The sequence below is a fragment of the Sebastes fasciatus genome, chromosome 11 (genome assembly GCF_043250625.1).
Source record: "Sebastes fasciatus isolate fSebFas1 chromosome 11, fSebFas1.pri, whole genome shotgun sequence".
Lineage (NCBI taxonomy): Eukaryota > Metazoa > Chordata > Actinopteri > Perciformes > Sebastidae > Sebastes > Sebastes fasciatus.
The window spans coordinates 2,025,051-2,045,399 of record NC_133805.1 but is presented as its reverse complement, the minus strand read 5'-3'; the positions used below and the strand labels follow the sequence as shown (position 1 = coordinate 2,045,399).

At 39.5% G+C, this 20,349-nt stretch overlaps 2 protein-coding genes across 3 annotated transcripts; both read right to left on the bottom strand.

Moving 5' to 3' along the window:
- Positions 1-43: 43 nt before the first annotated feature.
- saga (S-antigen; retina and pineal gland (arrestin) a) lies at positions 44-19,896 on the bottom strand. 2 transcript variants are annotated; one of them, XM_074649858.1, is made up of 15 exons: positions 19,748-19,896; positions 17,058-17,141; positions 16,041-16,101; positions 15,788-15,832; positions 13,445-13,644; positions 12,427-12,486; positions 12,274-12,341; positions 11,386-11,521; positions 11,002-11,086; positions 10,751-10,823; positions 5,647-5,784; positions 5,417-5,494; positions 4,267-4,281; positions 3,990-4,057; positions 44-893 (listed from the first exon to the last, which is right to left on the bottom strand). In XM_074649858.1, exons 2-15 carry the CDS (start codon positions 17,103-17,105, stop codon positions 775-777), a joined length of 1,194 nt encoding a protein of 397 aa, XP_074505959.1. In that variant the 5' UTR covers positions 17,106-17,141; positions 19,748-19,896; the 3' UTR covers positions 44-774. The 2 variants fall into 2 exon arrangements, with proteins under 2 accessions (XP_074505959.1, XP_074505958.1); XM_074649857.1 differs by lacking the exon at positions 4,267-4,281 and having other exon boundaries at positions 5,402-5,494; positions 19,748-19,894.
- Positions 6,084-10,720, bottom strand: LOC141776352 (nuclear factor 7, ovary-like). Its single transcript, XM_074649856.1, has one exon. It carries the CDS (start codon positions 9,177-9,179, stop codon positions 7,788-7,790), a length of 1,392 nt encoding a protein of 463 aa, XP_074505957.1. The 5' UTR covers positions 9,180-10,720; the 3' UTR covers positions 6,084-7,787.
- Positions 19,897-20,349: the final 453 nt, after the last annotated feature.

The window sequence follows — 20,349 nt, the reverse complement described above, 5'->3', positions numbered from 1 at the left end:
CTAACACATGGAATAATAAATAAAAAGAATAATATAGACAGACTTGGGTTCTATAAACCTATATTTATTAAGGGGAGACACTACAGGTGAATAGGGTAAAAAGGTTTAAATGAAACCTCCCCAGTTGATTACTGACATTAACGACAATTATTTTTAGTATCACAAGTTTTCTGAAATGTTATGTTTAAATATGCAAATGATGTAGTATCCTATTAAATGTGCTAATTTGCATACATTTCCAGAACATGGATCTGAACATAGGATAAAGCTAGGTTACATTTTTTTAGTTTATAGAGGGGATCTCTTTGTATCCCTCCATAAATCAGAAAGTACTGTCAACAGCCATTAACAAAACAATCTATTTGCACCATGTTTTCAGGAATAAAACGTTGTATAAATCAGTTTCTTAATGATATCTGAACAAACCCCTCAGGAGAAACCTTCAGAATATAGAGAGGAATGATTTGGTGGATGTAAGTGCTGCTGAAGTGGAGATTTCTGGCTCAGAGTCTGAGAAAACAGCTAAAAGAGAGAGAATATTGGACTCACATTCATCAGGAGACACAAAGACTCAATAAGCATCAGTTTACCAACATGTTGGCCTTAACCAGAAGGTAAATGAGGGCCGTCATGTTGTCCCTACTTAGCGTACTTACCTAAGTTGCACTAAAACATGTCAAATCACAGGTATGGTCCTTTTTAATTAAGTCTCATTTTTTTTTCTAGCACAAACTCTGAGGCGACTCAAACTCCCAGCTGTCGTCACTCTCTTCTTTATTTCTCTTTGGGCGCCATGTCGTCACCACCGGACACGTTTCCATCTTCTTCATCATCATCGTTCATCCCCCTCAGGTAGGAGCGCTTGAACTCCTGGAACTCCATCTCCTCCTCCACTTCACTGCAGACGACATCAGCATTAGAAAAGAGCTGCTAGCATTTACTGTCAGAAGCACCGTAGTAGTAAATCCCACCGAGGACCGAGGCGATCTTCAACCAAGCAGTGTTGTACGCCGATATTCTCGTTATCATTGCTTGAGACATATTCAGACACTGCAGTCTGCATGAAAGTCGGCATGTATTCACCTTTTATATCAACCTAGTCGCCAGAAAAAATCTTGGCATTGTACGTTTCTGCAAACCCCGGATACGTTGAATGTCGACGTATCAGCCTCGTATCACGCTCCCAGAAACACACAATGAAACGGGGTTAACGTTGTGAAACGATTCGCAACAAAATACTTAGTTAAGGTTAGAAAAAAAGGTAACAAGTTAACTTAACAAGGTAACAAGTTAACTTAACAAGTTAACGTAACTATGTATCTACGTAACAACTTAACAGTGTAATAATGTAGCATGACGACGTAGTGTGACGACGTAGCGTGACGACGTAGCGTGACGACGTAGCGTGACGACGTAGAGTGACGACGTAGCGTGTCGACGTAGCGTGACGACGTAGCGTGACGACGTAGCGTGACGACGTAGGGTAACGACGCAGCGTAGCGATGTGACGTAACAACGCGACGTAACGACATAACAACGTAACAACGTAACGTAACAACGTAACGTAACAACGTAACGTAACAACGTAACGTAACAACGTAACGTAACAACGTAACGTAACAACGTAACGTAACGTAACAACGTAACGTAACAACGTAACGTAACAACGTAACGTAACAACGTAACGTAGCAACGTAACGTAGCAACGTAACGTAGCAACGTAACGTAGCAACGTAACGTAGCAACGTAACGTAGCAACGTAACGTAGCAACGTAACGTAGCAACGTAACGCAGCAACGTAACGCAGCAACGTAACGCAACAACGTTTCATTCCAAAAGTCCGTACTGTGTTTGGTCATAACTCCTTTCATTTTGCCGCTGCAAATGACTGGAACTCACTACAAAACACACTCAAACTAACAGCTCTCACCTCTCTCAACATGTTCAAACAAAAGCTGCAACAAGTCATAGTTGACTGCTGTACTTGCTGACCAGCCCTCACTTCTCTCTCTCTCTTCCATTTTTACAAAGAACATCCAGTAATCCGCCTTTTTTTATAAATAGTGTTTATTAATTTACCTATGCTGTTTTTAGCCATTTTCTCATGTGTTTGTCATACTGTATTGTATCTGTGCTGTTTGTGTCACTTGTGTGGACTGTGCTACTGCCTCTTGGCCAGGTCATCATTGTAAATGAGAATTGGTTCTCAATTGATTTTACCTGGTTAAATAAAGGTAAAAAAAAATAAAAAATAAAAAAGTAACGCAACAACGTAACGCAACAACGTAACAATGTAACAACGTAACAATGTAACAACGTAACAATGTAACGTAACAACCTTTGACCTCATACCTCATCATCTGCATTATTAAATCATATACAACACACCACACTATTTTATAATTTGTTTTCAGTTGTTTTCAGAGATTTTTTAGGAGTTTTTTTCTCCTGATATGTCCTGATTCAAAGTCATAACTACAGCGGAGCGTCTTTAAGTGAAAAATAATGCGTGTATCCGCCCTGTGATTCGTATCCACTCCAAAATTGAGTGGATTCTTCCTTGGCCCATGCTACACGCTTCCACTGAATTTTACGGCTTTTGCCCTGATTTTCCACTCCCCGACAAAAGACCCAGATCAGAGGCAAATCGGCGTTGGCTCGGTCATGTGTGAACTTCTAAAAGACGCTCGTCGAGAGGCTCACAGACACATTCCAGATATTTAGCATGCTAAATTTCTGGACCTGTTGGGCACTCCGGCCACGAGCTACAGCCAATGAGAGCGCGAGACACGAGTTGGGAAACCTGGAGGGGTCGCCTGTAACAATAGGAACTAACTGTGTGTGTTGTAGTTGTTGAGTCACATTAAGTATATCGTTTAGAAATCTTTAAAATGAGAATACAGAATTGGGAAAGACGCTTGTGGAAGCAGCGAGTCGTCTGTTGGTACATTGAGTCGAGTGACTTCATGTCATTTCCTGTAAAGCTACGCCCAAACTTTAACCTGAGCAGAGATCTACTGAACCAGAACAACTGAAAACATTATATGTGGGTGTCAGCTTTTTAAATCTTTTCCTTTTTCCTGCAAGTAAGTTGACACTGCTGATGAAAGGACTATTATTAAAAGAGCTGATGTGATAAAAGCTGCTGTAACATGATCTCGTCCCTGGATGAAGTGGACAAAAACAACGACAGACAGACAGACAGAGGACAGTTTCACCAAGCATCACAACAAACACAACAATGTTCATCCTCGGGCACAAAGAGTAGACCTGATGTCACTCCGGTTCATTCATTTATTATTTATTCATTTATTCCAACTACAAGAGATTTACGCTTCTTTGAGTGTCAAACATAACTAAAAATATGAAAAACTGTCTTACCTCTCCTTCACTGTTAGCAGCAATAAAGAAAGAAAAGAAATATCATTAAGTTAGAATCTAAGGCCCCGACCACGGCTCTGAAATATTGGTAAGTTAGAATCTATGGCCCCGACCACGGCTCTGAAATATTGGTAAACTAGAATCTAAGGCCCCGACCACGGCTCTGATATATCAGTAAGTTAGAATCTATGGCCCCGACCACGGCTCTGAAATATCAGTAAATTAAATCTATGGCCCCGACCACGGCTCTGATATATCAGTAAGTTAGAATCTATGGCCCCAACCACAGCTCTGAAATATCAGTAAACTAGAATCTAAGGCCCCGACCACGGCTCTGATATATCAGTAAGTTAGAATCTATGGCCCCGACCACAGCTCTGAAATATCAGTAAACTAGAATCTAAGGCCCCGACCACGGCTCTGATATATCAGTAAGTTAGAATCTATGGCCACCGACCACGGCTCTGATATATCAGTAAGTTAGAATCTATGGCCCCGACCACGGCTCTGATATATCAGTAAGTTAGAATCTATGGCCCCGACCACGGCTCGGGTGAACAAAACAATCTGGGTCCGTCTTTCCTGTTAAAAATGAACAAGTCGCAAACTGATTGTTTCCTGACCTGCATCAGGTTTAGGATGCATCAGTTTGAAGGGAACTTCCAGGCCGACTTCACTGTAACACAAAACAAAACGTATTTGTCACTGCAGCTGTTTATAAATTAATACACAATACATGAATTAACAACCATGTCAACAAAGAGCTTGTGTTGATGCACTGGTACAAAAAAACAAACAGGAATGTTAAAAGCTATAAAATGATGATATTTTAATCAAGATTTCAAGAAAAATACTATGGATGAGGACAATTAGACATGAACTCACCTTGACCCCATCATCCTGTGAGCACGGCAGAGACAAAGATGAAAAATGGAACAAATAGAAGAAAAAAAGAATAATGTTGAATGTTTTCATTTTAAATTTGCAGCGCCAGCTCCAAAAGTCCCTGAATCTAGAGAGAAATTCACCAAGTCAACAAAAACTTAAAGAAGTTGTAGTTTTGTTGACTAAACCTAAAGAAGTTGTAGTTTTCTTGCCTAAACTTAAAGAAGTTGTAGTTTTATTGCCTAAACCTAAAGAAGTTGTATTTTTGTTGCCTAAACCTAAAGAAGTTGTATTTTTGCTACCGAAACCTAAAGAAGTTGTAGTTTTGTTACCTAAACCTAAAGAAGTTGTAATTTTATTGTCTAAACCTAAAGAAGTTGTAGTTTTGTTGCCTAAACTTAAAGAAGTTGTAGTTTTATTGCCTAAACCTAAAGAAGTTGTATTTTTGTTGCCTAAACCTAAAGAAGTTGTAGTTTTGTTGCCTAAACCTAAAGAAGTTGTAGTTTTGTTGCCTAAACCTAAATAAGTCGTAGTTTTGTTTTCTAAACCTAAAGAAGTTGTAGTTTTGTTGCCTAAACCTAAAGATGTTGTAGTTTCGTTGCCTAAACCTAAAGAAGTTGAAGTTTTGTTGCCTAAACCTAGAGAAGTTGTAGTTTTGTTGCCTAAACCTAAAGAAGTTGTAGTTTTGTTGTCTTAACCGAAAGAAGTTGTAGTTTTGTTACCTAAACCTAAATAAGTTGTAGTTTTGTTGCCTAAACCTAGAGAAGTTGTAGTTTTGTTGCCTAAACCTAAAGAAGTTGTAGTTTTGTTGTCTTAACCGAAAGAAGTTGTAGTTTTGTTACCTAAACCTAAAGAAGTTGTAGTTTTGTTGCCTAAACATAAAGAAGTTGTAGTATTGTTGCCTAAACCTAAAGACGTTGTAGTTTTGTTGCCTAAACCTAAAGAAGTATTTTTGTTTGTGTTCAAAACGTGACGTTTCATTCAGTTTTACATATCAGAATGTGTTGATTTTTAGATTCACTTTCACTTTTCCAACGTAGTAGGCGTAGTAGGCCCCTACTGATCCACATTTATGGTGCTCATAGCGACTGATTTAAACGGCCTAATAACGGGTGAATCAGGTGCAAAAACACACACATATGCGACTGACCCTCCAACGATGAGCTTCACTGTGACTTTGTATGAAACCATGAGCCCCATAACCTCCTTCAGAACACCCTCCTTGATCCTAAAAGAGAAGAAACAGATGATTATGATTACCCACTTTTAATAAAAGACACATCGGTCTGCTTCGATAACCGAGGTTTGGTGCCGTGCAGGATCAACTGGATCCAACTATCAACATCCTCTAAAGGTGCTGTGTCTCTTTGTTTTGCTCACATGCTCGATGACGCCAGGTTGGTGTCTTCATGCTTCAGCTTGCCGTCCAGAGCGATGCCCCTCCTCTCCCTGTTGTTGGCCAGCACCGGCAGCAGTTTGTAGGTTTTCTGCAGGGTTGCTCCAGGAGACACGGAATCCCTGAGACAATGAAGACACAGACGAACATTAAACTTCAGTAGAAACCACAGAATACAGCAACCAAAACACAGCAATGGTTGATAACTTAGGATACTTTCCATGATTTTACTATAGAGCCTCCAAATCTTAAACGTCCTCCCGGCTCACTTTAAGCTTTTAAAACTCGGCTCACAGCTGAATTTTAGAACGAGTGGCAGGGAAGTTCTGAGATTTAAGGAAGCTGTAATGTTTATACACAAAAAAAACTGGATTTCAACCCCAAAAGGGCACACACCAAACAATATATGAGACTTCTCTAGTTTCAGACCAAAGAAATCACTTTATTGAAACGAAATAACAAAACAACTTTAAGATGGATCACATTTTGCTTTACAAAGCAAACCTCGTGGATTAAATAATAAATGATCACCTAAATTGAACCTCAAACAACAGACGAGTTATAGCATGATACAGATAAAGTTTACATTCTAGATTAGGAAAGTCAAGAGTTAATGACTGTAAATACAAAGAAAAGTTTGTTTCAAACTTTATATCTGAATGTGGAGAAAATGTATACTGAATCACAGAGTGAGCTAAAACCATGTCCATTTATATATAATCATTTGTATGCGTTGGAAATTGTCTTAATTATCTTTTCAAGAGAAACTATAGTTTATTAAAACGATCTGAGACCTGGGAACAACATGACATCACTAAAGGAATGGTGAACACAATAAGTCCAGTGGGTTAAAGGTGTAGCAGGAAGTGGATCTGTAAACTGTGATGTATGTAGGGTCTGAAATTAACTTTTTTCACTTCCTGTCACTGTGATAGAAAAGTATTTTTTTTTATCTGTCACTTTTGAAATCTCTGCGCTAAATGAAGGAATACCATTTTAGATCTGAAGTCATTCAATGTTCGATATATTTTACATAATAAATATTACATACACGGTATCTGGGGGAGGGAGGTTACTGTACACAGTACTGTACTTTGTTATCGTCATCTATCTTAGTTATTTGCATAAAAACACAATTTAAATGATTATGAATATTTAAATATTTGCTTTGATTGAAAAAAATGTTGGTAAGTTGTTATAAAGTTAATCAGGTCATAATTCTCTCACTAATATCTATTTTATATTGATGTGAAAACATCTCCTTCAAACAACTGGATTTAGTCAAGTTTCTTGCCAAAAGTTTTTACGAGATTACATTTGGACACATCATGATAACGTTGTAATTTACCTTTGCCCAGTAGTCCTTTTACTGAGCAGACCGTGAACATCTCATAATAATAACTCAATGGCACCTCCGCTGATGTTAGTAGCTCCGTTATTTAACCAGTCAGGACTGAGCTGCTACAGCTGCTAACGGCTAACCTTACTAACTCTCCTCGTGTTGATTTCAGCACAGATTTGTTGTTCAGTGTCGCATTATCAGGTAAAAAATAGGGTGTGTCCCCTCAGGTTTAGTCGCACCGTGCTGTTTAGCCCTTTTTTTCTCTCCGCTGTGTCTCCGTTCCAAAACAAACTGAAACATAATACGGAGTGCTTAAGCTTCATTGTGCAGCGTAACTGTGGGAAAGCATCAATAATATATCTGAGATATATATATATCACATATTTGGAGGTCAGAGGCCAAGGGACCCCTTTGAAAATGGCCATGAAAGTTTTTCCTCGCCAAAGATTTAGCGCAAGTTTGGAGCGTTATTTAACCTCCTTCAAGACAAGCTAGTATGACATGGTTGATATGATGCCAGTGTCTTCACTCTAGTTTTAAAACTGAGCCCGCTACACCCTCCAAAACCTACGATTTTGTGTTAAGGTGTTATTAACACGTTATCTTTGACAGCCCTATTAAAAAAATTCTTATTTGCTGCTGTAGTGGTTTCTAACATCACCATGACAGCTACACCAAGACATTTAATAGAACTTTGAGAAGGCAGTTCATCCATGTTTATCACCTAAAAGAGAGTAGTTATTCACCGATCAATAGATCGGACTCTCTAAACATCATCACCGTCTATTTCTGTTGTCCTACAGTCACAGAGACCTTCACAGGTGAAACCTTCAGAGGGAGATTCTCCACAGTGTGAATGTATGGAAACATCCTCTCAGTGAAAGTGTGTGTGAAGGTGTGTATGTGTGTGTTGGTATCAGGATCAGAGAACGACAGTTTTCCTTCGTTCCAGTTCAGATTCACTCTGATCCTCTGGAGCTCCTTCTGCACTACGAGAACAGTGGATGGACCTGATGGGGAAGCTGCTGAGTATTCACCATTATATAACCATATTCTCCATAATCCAGACCGTCTCACCCCCTTCCTCTGGACAGACTCTGCTGACACACCCAGTGACCAGTCTGTATTATCTCCGACCTCGACATCCCAGCTGTGAGTCCCTGAGTTAAAGCCCTCGGAGCCCAGGACAGACCAGTATCTAGACCTCTCTGGATTATCAGGAAGCAGCTGTTTCTCTCCTCGTCTCACACTGGTCAGATCTCCAGACAGGACGAGTTCTGGACCATCAGTGTTTGGGTCCAGAATCACAGGAGAGTAGGAGACCATCTTCTTCATCTTGTTCCAGATGTTGAAGGTGAGGTTGCCCAGGTGTTTGGCCTGGTCTATCAGAGATCCTGAGTCCAGCTGTGGATCCTCCAGCAGGGGGCGCTGCTGGACTCTTTCCACTGCAGCCTTGTAGTTGAGCAGGAACGAGACGTCTTCGGCTCTCAGCTCGTCCTCTGTGGCTCTGACTGCGTCTGAAAGAGCTGCTATCTCTCTGCTCACAGCCTCCATCTTCTCCTTCATCACCTGACTCTTCTGCTCCTCTTCCTCCCTCAGTGCAGCCATGCTGGCCTCCTCTTCCTCTTCTAGAAACTGGTGAAGCTTCTTAAACTGCTCCTTAATCTGCGTCTCTGTGTGTCGGGCCTGGACCTTCAGGTGTTCTGATGTTTGATCAAACATCACTTTAACTTCTTCAAAAACCTTTAACTTCCTCTTTAAGGGCTCCAGAGTTTCCTGAAGTTCCTTCTTGTGTAGTCGTGCAGCTTCATCGATGGGTCTGAATCTGTGGTTGGTGTGTTTTTCTGAATCTCTGCAAACGAGACACACCGGCTGCTGATGGTCCAGACAGAAGAGTTTGAGTTTCTCAGAGTGCAGACTGCAGAGAGCCTCTGAAGATCTCTGAGCTCTCTCCTGTAGGAACCTCTCACACAGGTTCTTTAAAGCCAAGTTAGGAGGTAGTACGTTCTTTGAAGATCTTCTCTGACAAACTGGACAGTCTTGGACGTGTTTCTCTGTCCACCAGCTCTGCAGACAGTCTTTACAGAAGTTGTGGCTACATGACAGGATGACAGGATCTTTAAAGATGTCGTGGCAGACAGTACAGCAGAGATCGTCCTCTAATCTGGACGCCATTCAGTCTCCGAGTGAAGCTGAAAACACAGCAGGCAGACGGCTCAGCCCGTCGTCCTTCACTCCCTTCTTCTCTTGAGATTTCACTATCAAAGTTAGTTTGAGTCTTTTCTTCTTGAGTAACCGTTAGGTTGAAGAGGCAGTAATCCAGTATTCCCTCCTGTAGCCGTCCTCTCTCAGTCGAAATGGCACATTTGTTGTCAATCAAGTTTTTTTTGTAATCGTGTCTCTTCTCAGTGAGAAGAATCAAATGACGTCATCTTGGGTTAGTCGGACTTTTATCAGTTCAGAGGTCAATTCTGTGTGAAGCAATATCACTTACAAGCCAAGGGTGTGATCTTCTGTTAATGTTCACCAAATGTGAATGTAATTCCAATGTGTTGCTCTCTTGGCACAGTTATCCACAGCAGTCATGTGCCCAAATACTAGATATACAGGTAGTATGAAAAGAAAATGTCTGTATCTCAGAAACTACAACCCCGGGAGCTGTGTTGTCGGGGGGAATAGCTCCTGGTAGGGTCCCCCAAGGCAAACAGGTCCAAGGGGAAGGGCCAGACCAAGAGTGATTCACAGACCCTACATGAGTCGTCCAGAATCGGCTCGGAAAAGGGAAGCCGGGACCGCCCGCTGGAGCCAGACCTGCAAGGGGAGCTTGCTGGTGAGCATCTGGTGGCCAGGCCTTGGCACACGGGGCCGCCCTGGTCTAGTTTTGCCTTTCGGGGGTTTAGAAGTCCAGGGTGCCCAACATTTTTGACATTTTTCCAAAAGGGAAAAACCTTGGCCTTACTTTAGTAGAGGTCAAGCAGTGTGCGGGGGGGAATGTGAGCCATGCTCACTTTGCATGGTCTTTCCGGTCTCATACATGGTCCTAACGTTCCACGTTCCAATCCGGATGTCCCTGGTTGACAGAAGGGGGTTCGGCTCTGTGACTTCCTTGACTTTGTGGCTTTCATCACACAGTGTCATCTTTCCTCTTGATGAGGAATCCTCCTGTACCAGGATTTGATTCTGTCTTTCTGTTGTCAACGTTTCTGTAGCATAAAGGTTCTTTACAAGTTGGGGTTGCTAGCCCTGAGCCTAACCTTCCACCATTTCTGGCTTCTGGTGTGTTTTGGAGTTGGTTTGTTAGTCCTCTCCCATAACTTATTGTCTTACAGGTAATGGATTACAGTCTCATACCACGTGAGGCCAGACAGGCTTTGGGTCGTGTACAAGCTGTCTCGGCACGTCAAGCCCAACCAACTCCTGCTACTGTGTAGTGAAAGCTGCAACTAAGGCGAGCGTTTCATACCAGCAGCACGAGACAGATGCTCACTTTGCCTTGTATTTATATTTTCTTTGGAGTTTGTTAATACAACCAGAAATCTGTCACGGAAAGAAATATTTTCCCTTTTTTAAATCATTTTTTGAGTAAGAAGCTTTGATTTGTTCATGGCGTGACTGAACTGTACACATGAATCTCAGGTTTTCTGTTCATTATGAACAAAAAGACAGACTGACTTAGAGTTACAGATATGTGATGATGAAAACTCTCTTTGTAATGTTTTTAAAATGTAGTGTGAGCTGTGCATTACCCAGGTTCCTCAATGGCCACACATTTGACATAGCTGTCATTGGAGTACAACACCACCGTGGCGACCTGATCCACTGAGGAGGACGAGAGAAGAAGAAATGTGACGGAGGCTACATTTACATTTGTTAAAGCAGCAAAAGGTCAGATTCTCTGCAGGCTTCATGCCACTTTAATATATCTCCATATCACAGCGTGTGCATGTTTGAAGCATTGAACGTGCCTCCTCTCACAGTGGATATGAGTCATGTTTACCAGAGACGATGATGTTCTTGATGTTTTTGCTGGAGTTGTTTGTGACGCTGACCTGCACTTTGATGGTCTCACCGTGGTAGTACAACTGCAAACAAGATGCAAGGTTAGAGAACGTGAACAATAATCAACATATCTACTAATAATGCACGGGTTTACTTCCCCCTTTCACAAATTACAGTGTTTTAGAAACATCTGGTTATAACAGGCTGATCAGAATCTGTCTGAACATGGAGACACAGAGAATTAAATAACATGATCAGAGTTAAAAAAAAACTGTGTTTATCAAAGAATGTTAAAGGCAACACTTCTCATGATTCTACTGCAGAAAGACAAACTTTCACTACATTGGGTTCTGAGCCAAAGATAATTGTAAAGCCACCCCACCTCTTTGTCCAGACTGGCCTTGACATGCAGCGGTTTATCCGACATGACAAAGTCCCTGGTGGTTTCAACAGAGGGCACCACCGCCTCGCACTCTGGAGCGTATTGGACCTTCCTGAGCATCAGCTTCACTGAGCTCCTGTTGGACAAAGCAGAGAAAGAAATAGAAATAATAAAAACATACAAAGTCTGTGTGACACTTACTTTCTTATACTGACTCGGTGCTACTTCAGTGTTATGAATGAATGGAAGTAATCTGAGGACTATGGAAGATTATTAGGGCCAAGCATTAGAAAAAATAAATCAGAGGAGGAACATTTTTCTTCCTTGCATTTCGAAAAATGTCGAGAATAAAGTGGAAGTGTCGAGAGTAAAAGCCGAAATGTTAATAATAAAGTTGAAATTTCAATAGTATAGCTGAAATGTCGATAGTAAAGCTGACATGTCGATAGTAAAGCTGACATGTCGATAGTAAAGCTGACATGTCGATAGTAAAGCTGAAATGTCGATAGTAAAGCTGACATGTCGATAGTAAAGCTGACATGTCGATAGTAAATCTGACATGTTGATAGTAAAGCTGACATGTCGATAGTAAAGCTGACATGTCGATAGTAAAGCTGACATGTCGATAGTAAAGCTGACATGTCGATAGTAAAGCTGACATATCGATAGTAAAGCTGAAATGTCGATAGTAAAGCTGACATGTCGATAGTAAAGCTGACATGTCGATAGTAAAGCTGAAATGATGATGATAAAGTCGAAATGTTGAGATTAAACGTTGAAATTTCAACTTCATTCTCATCATTTCAACTTTATTCTCAAGATGCAAAAGAAAGTAAAATTTTCCCTCCCTAAAACTCTTCGACGGACGACAGATGAGCTGAGACTCACCGCTTGCGTATTTTAGCGTCCTGGCTCTCGGCGCTGAACGCTTGTACCTCAAACTCCACGGCACATTGCTGCAGGAGAGAGAAGAGGTGTCACCTTCCCGCCATGTGTTCACTTCATCAGTTAACGGTTTGATTTCCCCAGTCGGGATCTTACCTTGCCGACATCATTAGGCGCTGGCTGGAGAGCCACTGAGCAAGGCAGGTTGTCAGGAAACTGAGAAGACAAGAACACAAAGTCAGTCAGTCTGTACTGACAAAGTGCTTTTTGTGCAAACACATGCGATGAAATGCACTTTAACAAACGTAAAGTTGAAATGTCTACGTTAAAGTTGAAATATCGATGATAATGTCAAAATGTCAAGAGTAAACTTGAAATGTTGATAATAAAAGTTGAAATGTCAATAATAGTAGAAATGTTGATAATAATGTTGAAATCTTGAGAGTAACCTCGAAATGTTGAGAGTGAAGTCGAAATGTCGAGCGTAAAGTAGAAATGTCGAAGAATAAAGTTGAAATGTAAAGAATGAAGGTGAAATGTCGAGAGTAAAGTAGAAATGTCAAGAGTAAAGTAGAAATGTTGAAAGTAAAGTAGAAATGTTGATAGTAAAGCCGAAATGTTTAGAGTAAAGTCAAAATGTTGATGGTAGAAAAAATAAAACATATAATTGTATTTATTGTGGTGGATTTATTTGATCATGTTGCGTAATATCTGTTCAAGTAGATCTTTTTATTATATTAGAACATTACATTTGTCTGGTGATTATCGTATTTTAGAATTATTTTAGAGTGGAAGAAAATAATGTATATTTTACATTTCAGCTTTGATGAAACTGTCCATGAAAATGCAGCACAGACTCTATTATTAGAACCTTTCAGTGGAAATGCTACCGGAGATATGCTGTAATTTTACAGAAATATCTGATGTGGTATTAACAGAAGTGTCCGTGAATGGTACCGAGGACATCCTGTAAATCAACAGGTAATGTACCGTTTTTAGGGTTGAAGGAAATTTCCAAAACTACAGATGATGTTAACCTGACAGTGAGACTCAACTCTGCTCTTCTTCACCTCTTAAATGCAGAACTATAACCTGAAGTAATTCACTGTGTTGTCTCTCGACAGCGCAGCCGTTATAAAAGCACCTTCATGCAGCCCGAGGTCACATCTCTCACCTCGAAGAAAAACGGGTAGGCGTTGTCTCCCAGCTTGCGTATCAGTTTGGCCTGTGTCCTGGTGTGGATCCCCTTCTCGCGGTCCTGCAGAGGCGGGTACACCTGGCGGGTCGACAGGTACAGCTCCCTGCGGAAGGCGATTCCCATCACGTCCATGTCATTTCTGCCGTACCGGAAGGTGCAGGACAGGGTGACGAACACTGGAGAGCAGAGGAGAGATGATCAGGTGATCAGGTAAGTAGAACCCCGGACACACTATATATATATATATATATATATATATATAGTGTGTCCTTGTAGAGGGTTACAGACCAGTCTTCCCCTGTCCAATATGGCGCCCACGTTGACGTATCGCTGCAATGGGCTGAAGCGTCCAATTCGGCATCTATGTATATACGTAGATGCCGAATTGGACGCTTCAGCCCGTTGCCCGTTGCAGGGAAAGACTGGTCTGTATCCCTCTACAAGTGAACGGGGGAGCTGCCGTTTTTCTAGATAAAAAGCACTATAACGTCTACATTTCTCAACCGATTTCAACGCGTCGTTATTATATTAAAGGGTTTATGTAAAATAATATAATAATAATATAATATAATAAAATGAAATGTCTTCCTCCATTTAAGCAATCATGCTTTAAGATTCATAACCTTAACTTAACGTTACTCCTCGTAGATCATAAACCCTTTAATATAATAACGACCCGTTGAAATCGGTTGAGAATTGTAGATGTTAAAGTGCTTTTTATTGTAGATTTATGACTTTAATCCCGGATAATTTCCTATATTTTTCTCGCAAATTCAGCGTTATAATCTCAGTGAATATTCAATCTTTTTTCTCGTAGATTTCTGAGTTTTTTCTTGTCAATTTTTTACTTTAATCTCGGAGAGTTTCATATTTTTTTCTCACAAATTTATGACGTTATAATCTCAGAGAATATTCAAATCTTTTTTTTCGCCAATTTATTGACGTTATACTCTCAGAATTAATTAATTGATGACAGACTGCTGATCCATGAACCGGAAGCAGTGACGTTCACGTATTTAACCGTCTATCACCAAAATCTTTGGGAAAAGAAACAAAAATTTGACTTAACGTTACTCCTCGTAGATCATAAACCCTTTAATGTGATAACGACTCGTTGAAATCGGTTGAGAAATGTAGACGTTATAGTGCTTTTTATCCAGAAAAACAGCCGCTCCTTCGTTCACTAGTACAGAGGGTTAGAGGCCAGTCTTGCCCTGTCCAATATGGCGCCCACGTTGACATACGATCCAGGAGTCAATACAGCGTCTATGTATATATGTCTATGAGTAGAACCCAACATGGATAGAAACTGGAAAATGTTCATCTATTTAGTTTTAAAGTGTATTTTTAGTCATTTGTTTTTGAATTGTTATTTCACTGTGTGTTTTTTGTATTTTGACAAGCATTGTAAATTAGTTTAGGATGCACACGAAACAATAGGTTTCAATAGAAAACCTAGATTTTTTATTATTATTCTGCTGGAGAATCTCATTTTTGAGGGTCTTTGGACGCACAAAAATTGGCTTCAGAACTGATGAAAATTGCAAAGTTCTGCAGTGATTGGGTGTGGCCAGCGGGCTGCATAGCGCCACCAAACGCACGCCAGATTTGCGAAAAGGTTCCTATGATGTTCATGAAATTTGGTGGGATCATTGTTCTCATCTATAAGAACATATCAAAAAAACTATTTCAGCCACATGTCTATTAACAAAATGATATGCATTAATAGAAGTAGCCAACATAATAACAACAGCTGAAGTGTGAATGTGTTCTTGATGATATGTAATATCGAAGCAGTCATTTCAAAACAACTGGAAGCAGGATGGATGAAGAGTTTTTTCGACTTAAACTCTTTAACATCAGTTTGACAGTCAGTATAAATTCACGCTGTCTGTTCAAACACACAGAACTTTATTTTAAACTCTAGTGGAGATCGCAAAGACACCTCATCTGTCGCTCTAGGTTTGTGGGGAGATGTTACTAAAATGAACAAAACATAAAGAATATATTTAATATCAATGAGAATCTGATGAGATGATACAGAAAATATATGTAATACTGTCAGACAGTGTGGTATAAAATTATTTTTACAACCTTAAAGCTACTTCAGGGGAAAATAAATAACTTCATTTGGAGACGTAAAACCTTCCATCAAGGTCTTCACATGTTATCTGTGGAACTGGACTGTCAGATTTTCGGTAGAAAACGGCGTCGTCCTTCAATATTTATTATAAAATGTGTGTGAGGTGAACTGAGCCTGGATCAACATCCTGTAATAACGCTGAGTGGCGTGAATGAAAAGTGTGTCCAGGTACTGACCTTTCCTCCCCTGCAGAGCCTCAGGATCGATGACGACGACGCCATCTAGTGGTAAAACAAAAAAAAGCAATTCAAATGAAACTATTTTTAAACCCTTTTAGTAACCAGGATAATCAAAATGTGTCCTGTGACACAGTAAAGCGGTTTGATGCATCAGGCAGCAGATAAATGTCTCTGACTTGCAGATATCACCTTGAAGGACTAAATATTACATCAGACTGGGACGGTTTAGTTTACTGGTGAGAAAACTCACCCACTGGATCCACAGAGTCAACACGGTCCACAAAGTCTCTTCTCCCCATGTACACTCCAACCTACAAAAACAAGAAGAACTGATGAGTGTTTAAAATATCAGTTGAATCATATTCTGATCTGGAGCTCACTGTAAAACTGATCTGAAACATCAGTAAGTTAGAATCTATGGCCCCGACCACGACTCTGAAATATCAGTAAGTTAGAATCTATGGCCCCGATCACGGCTCTGAAATATCAGTAAGTTAGAATCTATGGCCCCGACCACGACTCTGAAATATCAGTAAGTTAGAATCTATGGCCCCGACCACGACTCTGAAATATCAGTAAGTTAGAATCTATGGCCCCGACCACGGCTCTGAAATATCAGTAAGTTAGAATCTATGGCCCCGACCACGGCTCTGAAATATCAGTAAGTTAGAATCTATGGCCCCGACCACGGCTCTGAAATATCAGTAAGTTAGAATCTATGGCCCCGACCACGGCTCTGAAATATCAGTAAGTTAGAATCTAAGACCCCGACCACGGCTCTGAAATATCAGTAAGTTAGAAAAAAGGTTGTAATATTACGAGAATAAAGTCATAACTTTACGTCATTTCACTCAGTTATGAAGCTTCCTAAGAAAAAAAGACTATTCGACATCAACGGTAGTAATTTGTGTAGCGATAAATGAGACATGCGTTTCTAGTCGTGGAAGCAGTTCTCAAAGAACTTAATCTGTCTCTTAAAGTTAGTTCACATTACGTTGTCTGAGGAGAGCAAAAACAAGTTCTCTTTGGATCCAAGGATATATTATGACTCTTGTACTTCCCTTTGTGATCAATAAGTCATAACCAAATTAGTAGATGCCCCATTTATTGAATTCCTTTCTTAGTATTGTTTGGTTGTGTCGTATTGATCAGTCTAATCTGTCTGTTTTTGGAGTGATGGAGTCAGTGTTGGACTGTGGACGTCAGCAGTAATTCAAACCATAACAGTTTATTATATTATTACATACGTTGAAGACGTTTCACTCACCGACTTGTCTTTGCAAATCTTCTTGAAAACCACATTTTTGGGACTCATGTTGGTTTCAGGTGGAGGGCAGCGAGTCAGCGGTGCCTGAGAGAGACAGAGAAAGAGACACAACAACAAGCGTCTGGTGAGTAATTTCTTTATTTATTTCTATTGTGTGATAATGTATGATGAAATGGTCCTCAGGAGGAAAGAACAAAACGTTATACATTAAACTACCCAACTTCACTACAACTATTCATATTTATCAAGACACGACACAGATGGTCTGTAATCAGATTGTTGAACCTGACACACAGTAGGATGGTGATGAGGGGGTGATGAGCATGACCTGCATAGAATCAATCACCGGCGATCGCATGCATGCATGCCGATTAGATTTGTGTCCGACTTGCTCTGACGTCACGCAAACGTGAGCAACGATAACCTCACGAGATCGAGGCGGCCGCCGTTTTTAGAGCCAGGCGTCGCAGTTTGCTCTCCACCGACTGCAGGACCCAGGGGTATTATGGGAAACGCCTGGCTGTCGCCTGATCAAAGAGCTGATTGGCTCTTAGTTCTGACAACAAACACAACATGTTGTAAAACGTCTGAACTCTCTGTGTAGTTGTAATATTTAACACTGAATGAATCCATCGGTACCAACCATGTCATACTAGCTCCTCGTGAAGGAGGTTAAATAACGCTCCAAACTTACGCTAAGTTTTGGTGAGGAAAAATGAAAACCATTTTTTAAGGGGTCCCTTGACCTCTGACCTCCAGATCAGTGAATGTAAATGGGTTCTGTGGGTACCCACGAGTCTCTCCTTTACAGACATGTCCACTTTATGATAATCACATGCAGTTTGGGGCAAGTCATAGTCAAGTCAACACACTGACACACTGACAGCTGTTGTTGCCTGTTGGGCTGCAGTTTGCCATGTTATGATTGGAGCATATTGTTTTATGCTAAATGCAGTACCTGTGAGGGTTTCTGGATCAATATCTGTCATTGTTTTGTGTTGTTAATTGATTTCCATTTTTTTCTATTTATTTATTTATCTATCTATTTTTTTATTTTTTTATCTATTCCACTTTTTCTTTTCCATTTCCATTTTTTTTACATCTATTTATCTATTTTTTTTTTACATTCTTATTTTTATACGTATTTTTTATTTTACATTTTTTTATTTTTTTATTTATTTTTTTATTTTTTTATTTATTTACTTATTTACTAATCTATTTATTTACTAATCTATTTATATATTTTATTATACATAAGTAAGTACATATACTACATATACATTACACATAAGTACCTGTGAGGGTTTCTGGACAATATCTGTCATTGTTTTGTGTTGTTCATTGATTTCCAATAATGAATATATACATACATTTACATAAAGCAGCATATTTGTCCACTTCCATGTTGATAAGACGATTAAATACTTGACAAATCTCCCTTTAAGGTTCATTTAGAACAGATAAAAAGCACTAATGATTATAGATTAAACTATCAGCAGTATATAAAGTCATCAAAAGTAGCTCCACCTTTACCAGCTGCTACACATTAAAGTGATGAACACATTAATGCATCAATCATTAGTATACTATTATATAATATAGATTATTCTGCATAATGCATTTACGTTTCATTCAGGACTTTTACTTGTAACAGAGTATTGCTAGTATCTGATTACTCCTCCCTCCGCTGCAGAGAGTACATGCATTTGTAAACATTTTTCAAAAGTATAAAATAGTGATTATTATCTTTAATTTTGTCCCAAAGTTGGACACATTTTTAAAAGGAATTGCAACCCAGCCTCATAAGGACCATCGTACTGAGAGACCACACTAATAACTAGTATATCTCAACAGAAACTGAATATTGTAATTCCATGACTGCACCACATTGTAGAGGAGTTTATGTACAGTATGTTTATAAATGATTTAATGAGTTGAGATGCCTGAAGAGACTAAACTCTGCTGAGCTTCTTAATCCTTTTAAAACCTTCTCAGATGTGTTTCACCGCTCCGCTCTGAAAACTACACACAGTAACTATCTCCGGATTTCATTTCATCGTTGTGGAATCAGCAGAAATATCCATTTATTATGTTTAAGATGGTGTTTACAGCTATAAACATTCTTTATGTAAAACTTAAAATATAGAAGTAAAAGAAAATAACTATATACTTCTCTCATCTGTGCCCATACGTGGATGCAAATATCAGTTTGCAACTATCTTAAGCGATTGACAGCCCAACACATATAATTATATTTATCTATTCATTTTCATTTCAATTTTTTATTCATTTTATCTATTTATTTTTGATCTATTAAATTTTTTTCTTTTCCATTTATTCATCTATTTTTTATATTCTATTTTTATTTAGTATATGTATTTTTTATTTTACATTTTTCAATGTATTTATCTATTTTTTTTTTTAATATTTATTATTTATCTATTTATTTATTTATTTATCTTGTATTTTCTCTTGTATTTTTCTTGTCTTAAAACAAGTAAAGAAATCTGTCAGTGAGGATGAATGTAATCAGCGTCTTTCCTACAGATAAATGTGACTCTGGTGCAGAGTTTGAAGATCCGTGGTGCTCATCGAAGACTTTCAGGACTACAAAAGAACAAAGAAAAGGACTCCCAGCAGGTAGAAGAGGAGACAGAGAGGAGCTGTTAGTGAGAATCAGAAGGACTCACCTGTGTTGCTGCAGCAGTGGAAGGTGTGTTGATGATGTTGGATCAGAGGGGGAGACAGCTGTCCTCACAGGAGCTCTATATGTAAACACCTGCTGTCCATCACAGACGCCGTCAGCCAATCAGGTGACCCGGCTGTGAACTTTGACCAACCCCTCAGTACTCAGCTCTAACCATCCTCCTCCTCCTCCTCCTCCTCCTCCTCCTCCTCCTCCTCTTCCTCCTCCTCTACAAACCACAACATCCAGACAGACAGACAGACAGACAGACTTCCTGTGGACGAGCCGACTGAGAGGATTGAAGCTGGTTCCCCCTCAGTCAGCACAACAGGGTCAGATTAGAGAGAGGGAAGGATGGAGAACACACAGCTACATTAAAACAATGAATACAAACAGCAAATATGCTGCAAAAAATACAATGATATCCCCCAACAAACGAGGTAAACTAATAATACTAATGAATAAATAAATAAATAGATAAATAGATAGATGGATAGATAAATAAATAAATAAATAATGCGTCAACAAACGCTCGAAGAAATTATTGTTGAAGTAAAAAATATATTGGCAGTATCTAATATTTAAAAACAAACAAAAAAAATATAA

Coding starts and splice junctions, on each gene's coding strand:
- LOC141776352 (XM_074649856.1), bottom strand. CDS start 9,179: ATGGCGTCCAGATTAGAGGACGATCTCTGCTGTACTGTCTGCCACGAC.
- saga (XM_074649858.1), bottom strand. CDS start 17,105: ATGAGTCCCAAAAATGTGGTTTTCAAGAAGATTTGCAAAGACAAGTCG. Junction 10,824..11,001: donor CAAGAACATCATCGTCTCTG/GTAAACATGACT, acceptor CGTCCTCCTCAG/TGGATCAGGTCGCCACGGTG. Junction 894..3,989: donor TGCAGGTCAGGAAACAATCA/GTTTGCGACTTG, acceptor TCTGCAGTGAAG/TGGAGGAGGAGATGGAGTTC.